The sequence below is a fragment of the Onychostruthus taczanowskii genome, unplaced genomic scaffold (assembly GCF_017590055.1).
Source record: "Onychostruthus taczanowskii isolate IOZ18803 unplaced genomic scaffold, ASM1759005v1 scaffold38, whole genome shotgun sequence".
Lineage (NCBI taxonomy): Eukaryota > Metazoa > Chordata > Aves > Passeriformes > Passeridae > Onychostruthus > Onychostruthus taczanowskii.
The window spans coordinates 14,058,212-14,073,227 of record NW_024501237.1 but is presented as its reverse complement, the minus strand read 5'-3'; the positions used below and the strand labels follow the sequence as shown (position 1 = coordinate 14,073,227).

At 42.9% G+C, this 15,016-nt stretch overlaps 1 protein-coding gene across 2 annotated transcripts in view; it reads left to right on the top strand.

Annotated features, from left to right (window-relative positions):
• Positions 1 to 1,495: 1,495 nt before the first annotated feature.
• Positions 1,496 to 15,016, top strand: part of KIAA1109 (KIAA1109 ortholog) — an 87,003-nt gene continuing 73,482 nt past the window's right edge. The window contains exons 1-6 of one of the 2 annotated variants that reach the window (XM_041411921.1): positions 1,576 to 1,598; positions 7,541 to 7,620; positions 9,133 to 9,262; positions 11,969 to 12,085; positions 13,447 to 13,525; positions 14,152 to 14,216. In XM_041411921.1, the coding sequence (XP_041267855.1) occupies positions 9,166 to 9,262; positions 11,969 to 12,085; positions 13,447 to 13,525; positions 14,152 to 14,216 (358 nt within the window). In that variant the 5' untranslated portion in view covers positions 1,576 to 1,598; positions 7,541 to 7,620; positions 9,133 to 9,165. Of the gene's footprint in view, positions 1,599 to 7,540; positions 7,621 to 9,132; positions 9,263 to 11,968; positions 12,086 to 13,446; positions 13,526 to 14,151; positions 14,217 to 15,016 lie in introns of both variants that reach the window. The other variant, XM_041411920.1, reaches the window with a different exon arrangement.

Sequence of the window (15,016 nt, the reverse complement as noted above, 5' to 3'; positions counted from 1 at the left end):
GAAGGGGGACCTTCAATACGAAAACCAGGAATACTTAAACAATATTTTTCTTACTATGCTTAGTATGATGGGAATGTAACAGACAACAGAGAGGATAAACCTCGTTAGGTAACGCTGGCTTTGATTCTGGTCCATCTGTGGGGTGGAGCATGCCTGGAGCTGCGCTGAGCACGGCTCTGTCCTGCAGGGTGCTGGAGGCAGCTAGGGTCAGGGTTCACCCGTGGTTTGTGGCACTGCTCAAGGGATAATCCTGCCAGTGCCTTTCTGTGCCAGGTTAAGAGCTCCTGCCAGGCCCCCAGGGGCATCCATGCCCTTGTGCAGCGAGCGGGCTCATGCTCCCTGTTTGCTGATCCAGCTGAAAGTTGGCTCTGCAGGGAAAACCATGCGGAATGCTGGAGCAGACATGAGCTAGGAGGCAGGAACACGTGGCTCACAGAGAGGAGCCACGAGTCCTCTGCTCAGCTGGGCTCAATTTCACTTTTGGCCCAAGCAAATCCAGGCAGCCCACAGACAGGTCTCACTGTCCGGCCAGTCAGAGCAGCACCATGGCTTAGGAAATCTGTGTTTCTCACCCACAGGATTTATTTTGCAGGTACAAGGGGATACAACAACCTTCTGATCCAGGAGCCCAAGGATGGGTATCCCTCAGGAAACACGGCATGGTGCAGCTTCTGGAAGCCTCGGGGGCATTGAGGGAACGTGGAGCTCAGCACCAGTGTTGACAGTGTGGAAGTGACCTCGTGGAAGAAGGTACATGTACACACACACACAGAGTCACTGTTTTGGTTTCCTCTAGTGTGCTACTGAAGGCTGGAGGAGGCACGCCTGGCTGATTTTAAAGAAATCTATGCGTTTTACCATGTCTGGGCGATTCTACAGAAATCTGTGTATTTATCATATTTGGCTACACCTGGCAGTCAGTCATGGCCACATGGGTCCAAAAACGCATGAAAAATTCACTTTTTATCTGGTGTCCGGGGGCCAGCTTTCTTCACCTGCTTCGGAGGGCACGGGAAAACGAACAGCCCGTTACCGGGCGGCTCGGCCAACAAACCCCTCCGGCACCTCGCAGTTAAGCGCTGCGAGGACAGGGGGAGCGGCAGGTACCCGCGGGCGCGCAGGCGCTCGCTCCGCCAGCCGCTGCCAGGCGGGCAGCACCCCTTCTCCCGACCTAACGGGCAGCCAACCGCGCCGGGAGCGGGATCCATTAGCGAGCCTCCAATTTCGGGGCCGTGTGCCCGCCAGCTCCGCAAGGCTCCGGCCCCGGCCACGCCCGCGGCCCCCGGCGCGCCGCGCACATCTGGCCGCTCCAGCTGTGCCCGCGCCTGCGCGCGCCGCGGAGGGGCGGGCGCGGCTCCCCGCACACACACACGGGGCAGGCACCGCCCCTCGCCATTGGCGGAGCGGCGTCTCTGTCCCGCCCCCGCGGGGGGCGGACGGCCTCGCCATTGGCCGTGCGGGCCGGCGGCGCCTCTCGGTTGGCCGCGGCGGCGCCGTGGGCGGGGCCGCGCCTTCACCGTGAGGTGCGGGAGGGCCCCGGCTGCTGCCGCCGCCGCCGGTTCCGGGTCCGCGGGGGAGAAGCCGCGGAGGGCGATGGCGTAAGTGCGGGGGGGAGCCGGGACCGGGCTGCGCTCCGCTCCCCACCGGGATGGGCCCGTCGCGCAGGGGTCGGCCCCGCCGCTCGCCCTGGGCCTGCCGGGAACACGCAGCCGCCCCCGCACCGGGAGGAGCCGGGGTTCGGCGCGGGGCTCTGCCGGGCCGGGACGGGGAGGAGGCCTGGTGCCTGTCCTTCCGCACCGGAGGGCGGTGTGGTGACCCTCGGGTGCCGGTCCCGCCGTGCTTCCCGTGGTCCTGGCCGCTCGGCGGGGGAGCGGTGCCAGGAGAGCCCCTCCGGTGTCTGGGATTCAGTGTTTTCCCTTTGGCGTGGGGTAACGCCGTGCAGAAAGGCTGTGAGGCCAGGGGGCGGGAGCTCAGGCGCCTCCGGTTGTGTTTGGCCTGCGAGGGAAGTTTCCCTGTGCTGGTCCCTGGGTGGTGAAAGGCGATGTCTGCCAGTGCCTCTGGTCCTGAGAGGGTTTAACACACACACGCTGTGCTTTAACACGACGTGCCCCTGCTTTTTGGTGTGTCTGAAGTTGTAGTGGTAATGATACATAATGATGTTATGATAACGTGTTTGCACTTTGCATTATCAATAAAAAACTCGATACCAATGTAAGGTGTGCATAACAGATATAATATGTAACATAACACTGATGCGGGGGAGGTGTGTTTTGGAGGTGGCCATGTAGCAAATATCCCAATCACAATTTCTGTCTGGACTGGTTTCCCATCATAAGACACATCTCCACAGCAGCTTTCACTCAACTTTGTGAAAACTTCCCAAGTTGGCAGTTTGCTGCAATGTGTAACTTTATCAGGTTTAATATAGAGAAGGCAACGTTGTTGCCATGTGAGTTCTTCTGTTGTGTCACTTAATCCAGTAATTCTGCTTTTCTGGCTTGTTCTTTTTATTTTGGCTGTGCAGGGCCTTTTTTCCCCACCTCTGCTTTTCATGTGTAGTGAGCAGTTACAGTGGGACCAGAAATTTTGGCAACTGAGAAGAAAAACTGGACGGGAGGAGGGACTATTGGTCTTGCTTGTTAAAGTATGTTAATAGGTTACTCAAACAGTCATTGACAAAAACAGTATTGAGCATCCACTTAGGCAGTTGGCTCTGAGTGGATGTTCAGGGGTGTTTGTTTAGGGTCATGGCCTGAATTTGCGCATTCTGACCGTGATCATGAGTAGGTTTTACCCGTGGTGGATAGTCTGGGCTCATTGTGTGAAGGTATGGACACATTTAAGGAGATCTTATCCTTGTTTATGGTGTGCTGAAATCACTCACCCTTTTGGGAATGCTGTTAGAGAACTTTGGCATGTGAAATGTGCATCAGCTGCTATTTGGTGCTTGCTCTTTTGCACCATTTTATCTGTGGGAAATAGGCAAGAGGTTAGTTAATGCTTTTAGTTAGCAGTGTGCAGAGTTATCCTGTGTTTACTGTCATGTGTAATAACTTCTCCTAGTCACTTCTTATCTCCTCACATAACTTATTCTAGCACTTGTTGCTGCACCAAAATCTTTGTGGTAACTCCAGGTATAGGTAGTTCCCTTAAGGATGATGATGTGTGTAGCTACAAGACTGACTCTTAGTTTGATTTATGGCAAAGACTTCCTCTTTCCCCGAAATTGTGGGGAAAGAGAAATTTAGAGGAAGTATACTTCTGGAAGAATTCATAGGTGTGGAGAAGATGGCTTACTTTCATAGAGTATTTCAAACGTACAGTGCTGTACTCAAATGAAAAAAAGAGGAGGCAAAAAAAGTTATTGCCTTCTTGTTGTTAAGACCAACAACAAAGGCCCCAAAGGCAATATTTTTATTTTTCTCTTGAAGTTGAGGAGTGTGCATGAGGGAAATTCTTATTTATTTCTCCTGTTGTAAGCCTTTAGGTTCCGCGTTTTGGGTTTTTTTTTTTGGTTTTTTTTTTTTTTTTTTTTTTTTTTTTTTTTTTTTTTTTTTTTTTTTTTTTTTTTTTGGTTTTGTCCTTCCTTTCCTCTGCAGCATCAAAGCCTGACATTGTAAGCAGGAAAAGAACCGGCTCCCCTGAAGAAGTCTGGAAAGCAAGGTTAAGAAGTATTTTACTTTTAAGCAGTTAAATGAAAAATCATCCCAATTCAACCTAGGGATTCCTAGGCTAGCAGTGGAAGTACTGTGTGTTGGTTGTCATAGCAGGAGTTTGTCTTTGATCTCTTTCCTAGGAAAACTCATGTCATGTACTATTAAAAATAGATAAATAAAAGCTACCTCTTGTGCTGTGAAACTCTGCCTCATTGGGTGGGTTGTTGTGAGAATGGTTTTTATCTTGTATCTTACTGTTCCTTTGAGTGTGCTTTAATTTTGATTTAATTAATTTTGAAGTAGATCTGTTATTTGCTAAGCTACTGTAGTGCAAATTTTGTTTGACTAAGGCTGTCCACACACCGGCTCAGCCAGGTGTGGCTGTGCTGGGCTCTGCTTTCAGCACAGCTGCTTCTGCTGGGGGTTGTAGCAGGATTTCATTAGTATAATTAAAGCTCTAGTTTATTTTGTTTACAGTTTACCGCTAGTGGGACTTCAAGCACCGGCAGACAGGAAGGGAAATAGACCTGATTCTTTGCTGTTTTCTTAGAAAAGCTCAGAGCTAATTTTAATTGGGTACCAGGTATGAAGGCAATGCAATTTGCCCTGTGGCAGAATTGCTCTGTGGGTGCTGTCACTTCCCTTGGTTTTTTGTCTGATTTTTTAAAAATTTTTTTTTAGTTTTTTTTGAGAACAACTTTCCTTCTCTTCCTTCCTCTTTCCTTTGCTTGCTGACTGAAGAGTAGCTGAGTTTGCTAAGCTGTGCTGGGATGGGTTTGGAGTGTTTGACCTAGCTGGAGAGTTTTGGGACAGGTGCCAAGGTTGGCAGCTTTTTGTTTTGTGAGTTGTGTTTAATGTGCCTCTGGGTGCTGACAGTGTAAGAATATCCTAAGAGGAAAGTTGAGTCTGTGTTGGTGAGCCTCCTTTATTATATCATTTACTTATCTCAACTTGTGATTTCAGAGCAGAAGTGCTGGAGACCCTTTGAAAGGCAGTGATGGAGTGGGTAATGCAAAAAATAACTTTTCTTTCCTTTAAAGAGCTGCATTAGGTATGGCTTCTTTTTTGAGATGAGGCATCCAGACGTGTCGTCTGTTTGCATTTATTGAGACCAGGGGGATTTGCCTCCTGTCATTTAATGTGTCACTTTGGGTGTAATTGTAACTCCACTGATTAGTAATTGCTGTAGAAGTTGGTAGTATCTTCGGAATGGCAGTTAACCTCTAATAACACCAATTAACATATATTCGATAAGCACTTGATTTCTGTGAAGATCTGAGGGATAGGTCTGGCAAATTTAACCTCCTGGTTTATTCCCCCTGAGAATTCCAGCAGTAATTAGAGAATTGGCCATGTCCATTATATTTCCCTACCCACTTCATGACCATATAAAAATATTTCTTATCAATATAAAATGCCAGTTTTCCCCCCACCTTTGGACACCCCTTTTATTCAGCTGTGTTTACAAGGGAGTGCCAGGAAAGTTACTTTACAAAGGATGCGGTAAACAGCCATTTCTTTTTCTTTCTCCTCTTCTTGCCCAGCTCAAGACCCACATCCCCCTAAGGTTCCCAGGCACTGAGTAAAACATTTGTTGCCTTTGTGCTCAGCTGTAGGTGCAGGACAGACCTTTTCCAGGTGGGTGCAGCTGTCCCTGCCAAGTGGCTGCACTCTGGTCACCGAGTTTCTGGTTTCTCTCCTGCCAGCTCTTGCATCTATGCATGCCTCCTGTAAATTTTTAATGACTTAGCTCAAGCAGAGGTTTGTTCTTGGTGTTGAGTTAATTTGCCAGGCTGAGGTTAAAACGAGTTTACCTATCTGATGTGATTGGAATGAGTTTATAAAGATTAGGAGCAGCTGCTTTTGAGTACTTGGCATTTTAGGGATGGAATATTTGCGGTGAAAATTGGTTTGGACTTGTAACACCGGAAGCAGGCTGAAAATGATGTGCATCCCCCCAGGATTATAACTTCCCTTGCATCTTTTTAGTACTGTGAAGAAAGGATTATGTGTGACACAAGTAATTAAAATTCACTTTTTACAGTGTGTTAAGTATATGTGTTTGCTGTAAAAACAGCCTGGCTGACCATGAGGTTCAACTTCACAGTAAAATCAAACCCTCATATCTTAAAGGCAGTCCAGTGTCTGCCTTGAGCCTGCTAAGTGTTCCAGACATGCATAAACTCAAAAGCAGGTCCCTAGTATTTCAGTTTGGGCATCGTAAATGAGGGATTTGGCCTTTATCTCTCCTTGCTTCAGATATTCATTTGGAGAAAGACAACTGCATGACACCCTAAAGGACTGCTGTGAAGATAAAGTATGAGTATCAGTGTTCTGTCACCTCAGTGCCACAGAATATTTCTTTTCTCCTGTCTTCTTCCCAGGAGAAAGCTAATACATTTTGTATTTATTAACGTGGTATGTGGTAAATGAGAGCCACAAGTGACATAATGAATAGTAAAAATGTGCTTAGAAAATAAAGCAAGGGGGAAGGCAAATAAATCCAAGCACTTGTCATGGTTTTGGACTGTATTTCAGCATGCTGACTGAGCTGTTCAGCACAGAACAGCACAGGCCTTGAGAAAAGATGATAAAATAAATGCAGAGATACAAATGTGAAGTTCTGGGTTTCTGTTCCTCTTTGTTACATTTTCTTTTATGTATTTTTATGGTTGGCAAGAGTCGGTTTCACACCCTCGGGTCTTGTCATTCCAAGAGCAGTTCCTTGTAGAGTTGACTTCAGCGAATACAGTAGGCAGTATGAAAGAACATTCCAGCCCCAGCAGCCTGTGGATCACCGTTCCTGGAGAGTGTGGTTTGCTCTGATGGCCAAGTTGTTTACACGCAGGAGTAAATGTAGCAGCGTGTGGGCAGCGAGAGGCCTGCGGGACTCCTCGCTGTGGTTACAGTGTACAGGCATGGAACAGGGAGGCTGCCAGGCCCAGGATTTAAACCAATAGTTACAGTGTGTAGGGGCTGGAAGGTGCAGCACTGTGGGCAGAAAGAAACGCTGGTTACTGAAAGTAACAAATACCCGTTCTGAAAAGACTGCATCCCTACCTCTAAGCAATCCTGATGGTGCAGATCCTGCCCCTTCATCCTCTGGGCTTTATAAATGCACAGGGACATTATGAACTGTGTGTACTCCTTAAGTCTCTGCTTGTATCCCCTTTTTATTGCAGTAATTAATCAGCTAAGTGGATTAAGCGCCTGATTGCTCTGAGAGGTGTGTTGAGAGCTTACATCCAGTACAGGTGCTGCTACTGCCTGGTTTTGGGTGGTTATACTTTTATTGCCAGCATCCTCCCGCCAGGAACTTGATCAAAGGCAAAGACTACCCTAAGTAAAGAAAAAAAAATCTGTGGGCCAGGGTGTTCAAGGATCATCTTTGGAGCTCAAATATGTTGTATTGACACGTGATGAATGATGGGGGATTCCTGAATTTATTTGCATGCAGGTAACAAATGTATCCCAGAAAAAAATTGAAAGTATGTCCAGTTTATGGTTATGGATAGTGATGACAAAAAAAAAAAAAAAGAACTCTGTCTTTATTTAAGTAACTAAGTATCAAGATTCAATACTTTTAGTCTCCAAGTTGTCTTGCCACGGTTTTCTTTAATGATTTTTAATCATGTTTCAGTATCTTGTGGTTTTGGGTGATAATTTCTTAGGAAAAAGCCATGGATTGCTTTCTTGATGAGATAAATATTGATGGTTGAGGAAAGAGATACGCAATCCTCACCTACTGACAACATTTCCGTGGTGGTCTTGGTCACAACAGAGTGACCCTGTTGTCCTTTGGTGAGAAAGGGCAAGGCCAAGTCCTTCCATCCTTTTATGCTGGAAGTGTTGATTTGGCTTTCTCTCTTTACCCTGTGATTCAGGGGTTAAAGGCTCCCCGAGGCTGCCTGCAGAGGCATCGTCTGCTCCATCATACAAACTGGCATGTGGCTTTTTTATTAAGGTACTGTGGATGTCTTAAAGCAAATCACAGTGCCATTATGTGATTTAATTTGCTGTTCTAAAGTCCCTTCTGAAACAACGGCTCCTTTCTTATCCTGTGTGCCTGTGCATGATGTTTATTCCTCTTATTCCTCCACCTTGTAGGGGAGTAAGGTGGTAGCTTTTTTATCATCCCTGCTGGAAACTGGTGTTGGTTCATGGTGTTTCTTTGTTGTTTCTTTTTTTCTGTTGTTTCTTTGTTCTGTTGCTGCTTTCATGTTATTTCCTCCCCATTCTATTCCTTCTTGCAGGAGGGGTAATGAACAAATTATTAACCCTTATTCTTGGGACTGTACTCCTATTGTTGTTCTAAACACAGGCTGTTGGTTCAGGGTACAACAAGATAAACAAGTGCATTAAAAGTAGTTTTTTCCCCAACTTCTTCCAGTTAAAATAATTAGAGTAGTTTGAGTATTAAAGGGAAAAACAGATGAATAGCTGCATTTACTGCAAACATTTGCAAATACTGATTATTCAAAGCTGTTATGCTGAAAAATTAAGGACTCATCAATATTAGTTTTATGTTCTAGAGCCCTTGATGGAGAAACCAGCAGAGACTTCATAACAAAGGGGAATCAAATCTACTCATATTTTTTGAGGGGTGAATGCTGTCAGGAAGACAGGCTGCCAGGAGCTGGAAAGTGTTAGAAAATAAAAAAAAGGAAGCAGAATTAATGCTTCTTTCTTTGTAAGGAGATTTGACTGATAACATCCAAGGGAGAAGACTTCAAATGAAACCAATGCAACAAAAATACTGCTGTGTAATTACAGATGTTGCTGAGTTGAGCAACTACCTGCTAATCACATTTAATTAATATAAACCCATTTGCAAGTGATTTGAATGTGTGTGTAAGATCAGAAGGGCTGGTTTTCTGTTCTCTATAACAGATCAACCAGATAGTCGGTTTTAACAGAATGATACAAATCCATCCTTAAGCAGAATTATGGACACAGCAGATCAGAGGGTTTTGGGAATTTTCTGTAACTCCTAGAAGTGTCGCCTTTGGCCTTCCCTTCTACAAGGGCAGGGGTTTAGTCTCATGTTACATTTTTGCATATTGGTAAGCTTAATACAGCCTCATTTTTACTTGTATGTTCAATTGCCTTTTGACTTACTGCCATGGCACAACAGTTTTAGACATTTATTTGCTTTTGTATGCTGTGCAGGGCATCCAGGGTACTAAATTTGGGGAGCATATTTTGGTATTTTGTTGCTCTGTAGTTTGTTTGGAGCAGTCTTGTGCCAGGAAACTGTTCCAGCAGAGATGAGTGAAAGTGTTTCTGGAGCTCTGGAGTAGAAGAGGAGGTAGCTGAGAATCATGAAGTTGTTATTGAAGGAATAAAACAAGTACATTTGTATTTGTGTGAAACAGACTGATGGAGATGATTTAAGATGGCACATAGTCCGTTTTTTCCGAACTGTACTGTGCTTGTTACTCATTTTGGTTTTGGAATGGTTTTCTTTTTCTTTCAGTTCTATAGGTGCTGGTGCAAAAACAGTGTAGCAATGGATCAAAGAAAAAATGATAGTTTTGTCCCAAGTATCACGCAGCTGGAAGATTTCCTCACAGAACATGACTCCAACGTGGTTTGGCTGTTAGTAGGTAAGGTTAACTCTTCTGTTTTGGTTAAATTTCTTCTATGATACCATGACAAAGGATTAGCATGGCAGTCAGCTACAATAACTTCCAATATGTGCCTACCTGCCATTTAATCTGGCGTAGTTTGGAAAGTGATCTAAGGAGTATTGTGTTTAATGACACAGCTTCCTGACTAAATTTTGTTCCACAATGAGCCTTTAAGCCCAGCTGTCATTTAATCAGTTATGAGCTGCATTTGTAAACATGCCTGATTTAGGTATGCTGATTTTTTTTTAGCACTAGTGCTATTGCTTATATTGGTGTAGGCATTTTTTCATCTATGAACAAGTGGCTCAAGGACACAAAATAAATATGAAGTTGTACTCAGGTCCATGTAACAATACTGAAAGTGTGAAATGAATTCAGACTTTTCCAGAGGTAGATAATGCCTGCTTTCCAGCCTTGACTCTTGGACTTGGAGTGAGGGGCAACACAGGATCAACAACTTTATTTTTTCACTTTCACTTCTGACAGGTTAAAGTCTACTGGCTGTTGACATACTGGAGTTATTTTTCAGTAGGCCAAATGGAACAGAAAGGATACAGATGAATTATTTGAGGGTGCTTACTGTTTGTTATGTATTTCACTTTTATTGTGTTGAAATGGAAAGTTTCTACTCAACATAAGAGTTCTCAGTGTAGTTGAGATGAAAATAGGGGAAGTCACTGGTAGTAGCCCATGGTAAAATGTGGAACAGACGCAAATAGATCTGAAAATTTTGTCTTCAAAAGCTTTGACTTGCTTCCTGTTATGAGGTTTGGATAGAAACACATTCGAGTGATGTTTATTAACTTATCCAGTTTCAACCAGCCTCTCCTCCTTTGCTTTTATCTGCTGACCTATGGCATCCTGTTATAAGGGGATATAAAAAGGCATCAGTGTTTTCCTCTCCTGAATGCTGAAACAGCTAACTACTGCTCTCAGTAAAAGGTGATCAATTCCAGAAATGAGCGTGCTCCTCAAAGAGCCATTGCTCACTTCTGGAACCATTTCTAAACATCACATGCAGGAAAACTTTGGAAATGCAGTTTCCAAAACTTGGTTTCAGTGAAGAGGCTTTAAAAACCAAGAATATAATAATGAAGTTAATGAAGTTTATGGGATTTGGTGAAGGAAAAGGCTACAGTTTGTGGCAGAGGTGAGTCTAGTAATGCAGGCAGTGGATCAAGACTGGAAAATGTACTGGTTTCCTAATTTTTCTCAGTATGTTTAACCTTGAGAGGGCATCTTCTTGACTGCAATCATCTAGCAGTGCCAAGTTGAACTTTAACCTCAAATTAAACTCCATGGACCCTCAGAGTATGAGTCATCCCACCTTTCTCCCTCCCCACAGAGGACCAGCAGGGAGGAGCTTACTCACCTGAAAGTGGGGGAGGTGAGCATTGTCCTTGGAGTGTGCCTGCCTTCAATGGCACCTGGAGTTTCTTTCCTGGGATGTAGCTTCCACCCTCCCTGCTCTTTCCTGTGTAATCACCCACACAGATTTGGTTTGTTTAACTTGTCAAGCAGCTTATTGCCCAAGGGTATGACTTGCTTGAATTTTGGTCACACTGGATCCATTTTCTAGTAAGGAAATGACAAAAGTCATGGGAGTCATTTTCACCTTCTCTTTCTCTTTCAACAAAGTACTGTCATGAAGCAGTGGAGTATCCCACTGAAAAAAATAAAGCAACCGTGGAAGAACAGCTAGGTTGTTTTTTTTTTCAGCAATTATCTGAACTCTCTTCAAAGTTAAGGCTCCTATGTGTTTCTGCACTTCAGTTTTTCCATAAAAATTTTCCATTTTTAGCATAAATAAAAAATTCTTTTGCAAAGTTCAGGGTTTTTTTTCCCCTGTTCTGCTGTGGGTGAAACAGAATGGTAATTATCAGTAAGGTGAATTAGAACTAGTCCATTCCTTGGCAGTGCCATTCCTTTTGGGTTTGTCCTTCTGGAAGCTTAGAGAACCCTTGTAATTAGAAATAGGTTACTAGCTCTTAATCAACTAAAGTAAAAATTACTTTGGGGATTAGCAGACCTAATTTTTTTTTTAAACTTGTTTCTCATTGGATTGCTATTTCCTTTTTTCCCTATCAAATTCCATGCTTGAACTGTTGAGGTATTTCTAACCCAAGGGCTGTGGTACATTTCTCTCAGGAGGCAGTGTAGGAAATGGTTTTGTATGTGATAATACTTCCTGTGATAATATATGAAAGACTAGAAATTTAAGTTACAGTTCACAATTTGGAGAAGAGTAGGGAAGGTATGTGGTATGACTTTGGTGGTGTTGGGGTTTTTTAGGGTGTTCTGAAATAAATGTCCATGTGGGACAGTGCATGTTACAATTCGATTTATAAAGTTTAGCTTCTTAGATGGTGAGTGATGTAATGAAATAATGTGGTGCCTTCTGCAGGTCCTCTGGGAGCACAGGTTTTTTTTTTTATATTGGGGAATGGAAGAGCAGTGAAGAATCTATATTTTTCTGGACTTCCCATTTCCCCTTTTCCCCCCCACCTCTTCATACCCTTCTCACAGCATCTCTCTGAAATCACCCATTAAATTGTCCGTTGGTTTCAAATTTTTTGGAGAGCAGGAAGAACACTGCTGTGCCTTGTAGTCCTAATGGGTAAGGTTTTTATCTGGGTCAGTGTACTTTAAAAAATGCTTTAATTCATTGTAATCTTTCAACAGCAACAATATTGTCCTGTGGATGGATTATCTACCTAACTTACTATAATTCCCGGAACATTGGACTCATTTTAACGTTGGTTCTTAACAGATTATATAAACATGGCTACATCCATATTGGTAAGTTATGATTAATGTAATGCCACTCTTTGTCTGCTGCTGTTTATCATACCTCAGTTTGCTAAAAACCTGAAGTAAACTCAGTGTTCCTTCGTTAGAGTGATTTGAAAACATTCAGTGGATTCCAAGCAGAGACTCAAGCATTCCAGCACTGCCCTTGCTTTCTAAATAAGCTGTCAGAACAACTAATCACAGGTTGATCCATACTGGGACTATGATATGTAGAATTGATACTGGCTAGAACATTTTGCATCAAAATCCATTAACTTTTTATTAAAATATTTTAAACTTTTTTCAATAAAACAGGTCAGTGCAAATCACTTGGGCACTCACCCACTTACAAAAATATCTGGTGCTGAGTCACCGAGGGCTGTAGCCCACAACCTCACTGATCACACTTTTAATTTTCTTTCACTTGCTCCTCTGCCTTCCTCTGTCTGCTTCACAGAATAGCAATGACTTCAGTTCTGGACTTTTTCTGCAACTATACCTCATAAATGTAATGAAAACTTAAAACCAAAAAATCCCACTCACACTTGGCCTGCCACAGACACCCTTGCAATTCAGTTGCTTATATCCTCAAGAACCAAAGAACTGTACTCCAAACCATGTTCAGATCCAGGTTTTTTGAAGAGCAAAATAGATTAAATACTTACTGGCTGCTACACTTATCTATAGCCTTTTATTAAAATTTCTCTGTGAGATTGCCATTAAGTAAGGGCAGCTGATATGGCTGGCCAAATATGTGGTATTCTTTATGAACCTCATCAGTAAGTAGAACATAACGTTAATTAAATCCTATGATTTGCAGCTTGGTTTCAGTTGTTTAATGTTGATTTTGGGTTTTTTTAAATTATGGTGTACTTTCTGTGAGTGAGGTGAAAAGCCTTAGGAGAAATCTGGGCTATTGCATTACCTGCTGGTCTTTTCATACTTATTAATCCTTTTTGATGCAAACATAATTTGTTGTAATAATTGGACCAAAATCCTTACAGCCATTTAATTTTTTTAAAAACAGTCCATCAGGAATCTTTGTTCCTCTGATTATGGTCTTGCACACCATGTCCTAGGACTTTAAATGTTCAAAACAGCTTTTTTAACTCTATTGAGATTTACATGGCCCCTGGGTGTTTCTGAGTGACTTTTGTACCTCAGGGGCTTGGTTGTATTGTTGGGTGGTGCCAAAGCCAGCATGCCTTAGTTGTGTACTTTGTCTTCTGTGTTCTGAATTTCTGACTTCCCATCCGAAAAGGAACTCAAGATACCCAGTTAACCCAGTTCAGATAATTGATAATTCTCTCTGTTCACAAAATCAACAGCTTTAGGGTAATAAGCATTTTTTTTTTTTTTTTTATAATTAGGTTCCTTTTCATTTTCTGTGCTGTCTGGAAAAGTCATGGTGCGTGAAATCTATTTCATCACAGAGGACATGTCCATCAGGTACATATTTACAAGGGAGTCCCCTTCTAAATAAGTATTTTAAATACAGGTCTAAATAGCACAAATCAAAATGTAGTTTTCCAAACGAGCAGTGTATTTATAAATGTTAGACTGTCTCTTTTGGTGCTAGTATTTAACACTCCTGCATACTTGGGAGCTCGTTTGCTGCTTTAGCCTTATCATTTAGAAGTGAGTGCTGGATAAGATGGTAGTTGTCCTTCATATTTGTCAAATAAACCACTTTGGAGTGCGAAGGAGAACGGTGTTTTCTTTTATGTCTTTGACTCGCTCTTGCTCCTAAATCTGGAAGATTCATGTTGGCCAAGTAGCTGGCATTTACTTACTGGGATACAGAATAATTTGTTTTGTGAACAGTACACCAGCAAATAGTTTGTAGTCTTGATTCTTGCTGTTAGAATTGGAAAGCCTTGAGGAGGCAATGGATGTGGGGTTTTATATGAGTTTCAGCTAAAGCAGGAATTGTGTAATACACCATGTGCAGTAATGCTTTGTGCTTTCATGTTGCTTGTAGACTGCCTCAGCTGCAGATCTCTGCATAAATTGCTTGTAGGATGTTGGATTGTCACTCTCTCAACTTCTGTTTTATTCCAATTTATTTGATTTAGAATTCAAGATGGATTTATCATTTTTCGCTGGTGGAAGATGTACAACCCAAAGCAGAAGCAGCACGGTAGGTTTTCCAAAAAGGTTTCAAAATTTCAGTTTACAGGTAGCCTACAGAAACACACTTCCTTTGCACAATCACAGGCATGCAATTGCTTTGTTAATATGTACCTGAAGTACTCTGGATCCTCAGAAGGTATGGATTTGTTCACTGGTTGCAGAGGAGATGAAATAAATACAGGATTCATTATCGGGGACACAAACCCTTCCTGATACAAACCATTAATCTTAATAGTAGCATTCATTAGCTGGAGTCCAAGCATAATTGTCTCTGTATTGAAGTTGATAACTATGATGAATAGAGATGTCTTATGTTCTGCAAGTGATTTTAGTTTGAGTTTCAGCGAGTGTGTACTTTCGGTATTTTAGCTAAAGTGTTACGGTAAGGGACATCCTTTAGTATTTGACAAGCCTGTGTCTTGGTGACATCTGTGGTTACAGAAATGGGGAAGTATAAAAAAATTCATTTTTCTTCCTTATCTCTGGCTGAAGATGGATGATTAACACAGATACAGGAGATTAATTCTATCTGCAGAAAACACAGAGAGAAAGCATAAGTAGCCTAGGGCTGTGTGCTTAATTATTTATAGGATTAGAATCTTGTTGGATGAGATTCGGGTTGTGTTTCTCTTGACTTTTGGAGCCATCACAGTTCCATTGCTCATTCAAGGAGGTCTGGAAATGTCAGCTATCTACAGCTGTGTACACGAATTGAGAGGGTCATTGAACTTTGGAGGGATTTTTTTCCCCACCTTGTCTTTGGAAGTGGCTTCTGCTTGTGTGAAGCCTCTTAGACTTGTCAGCAAG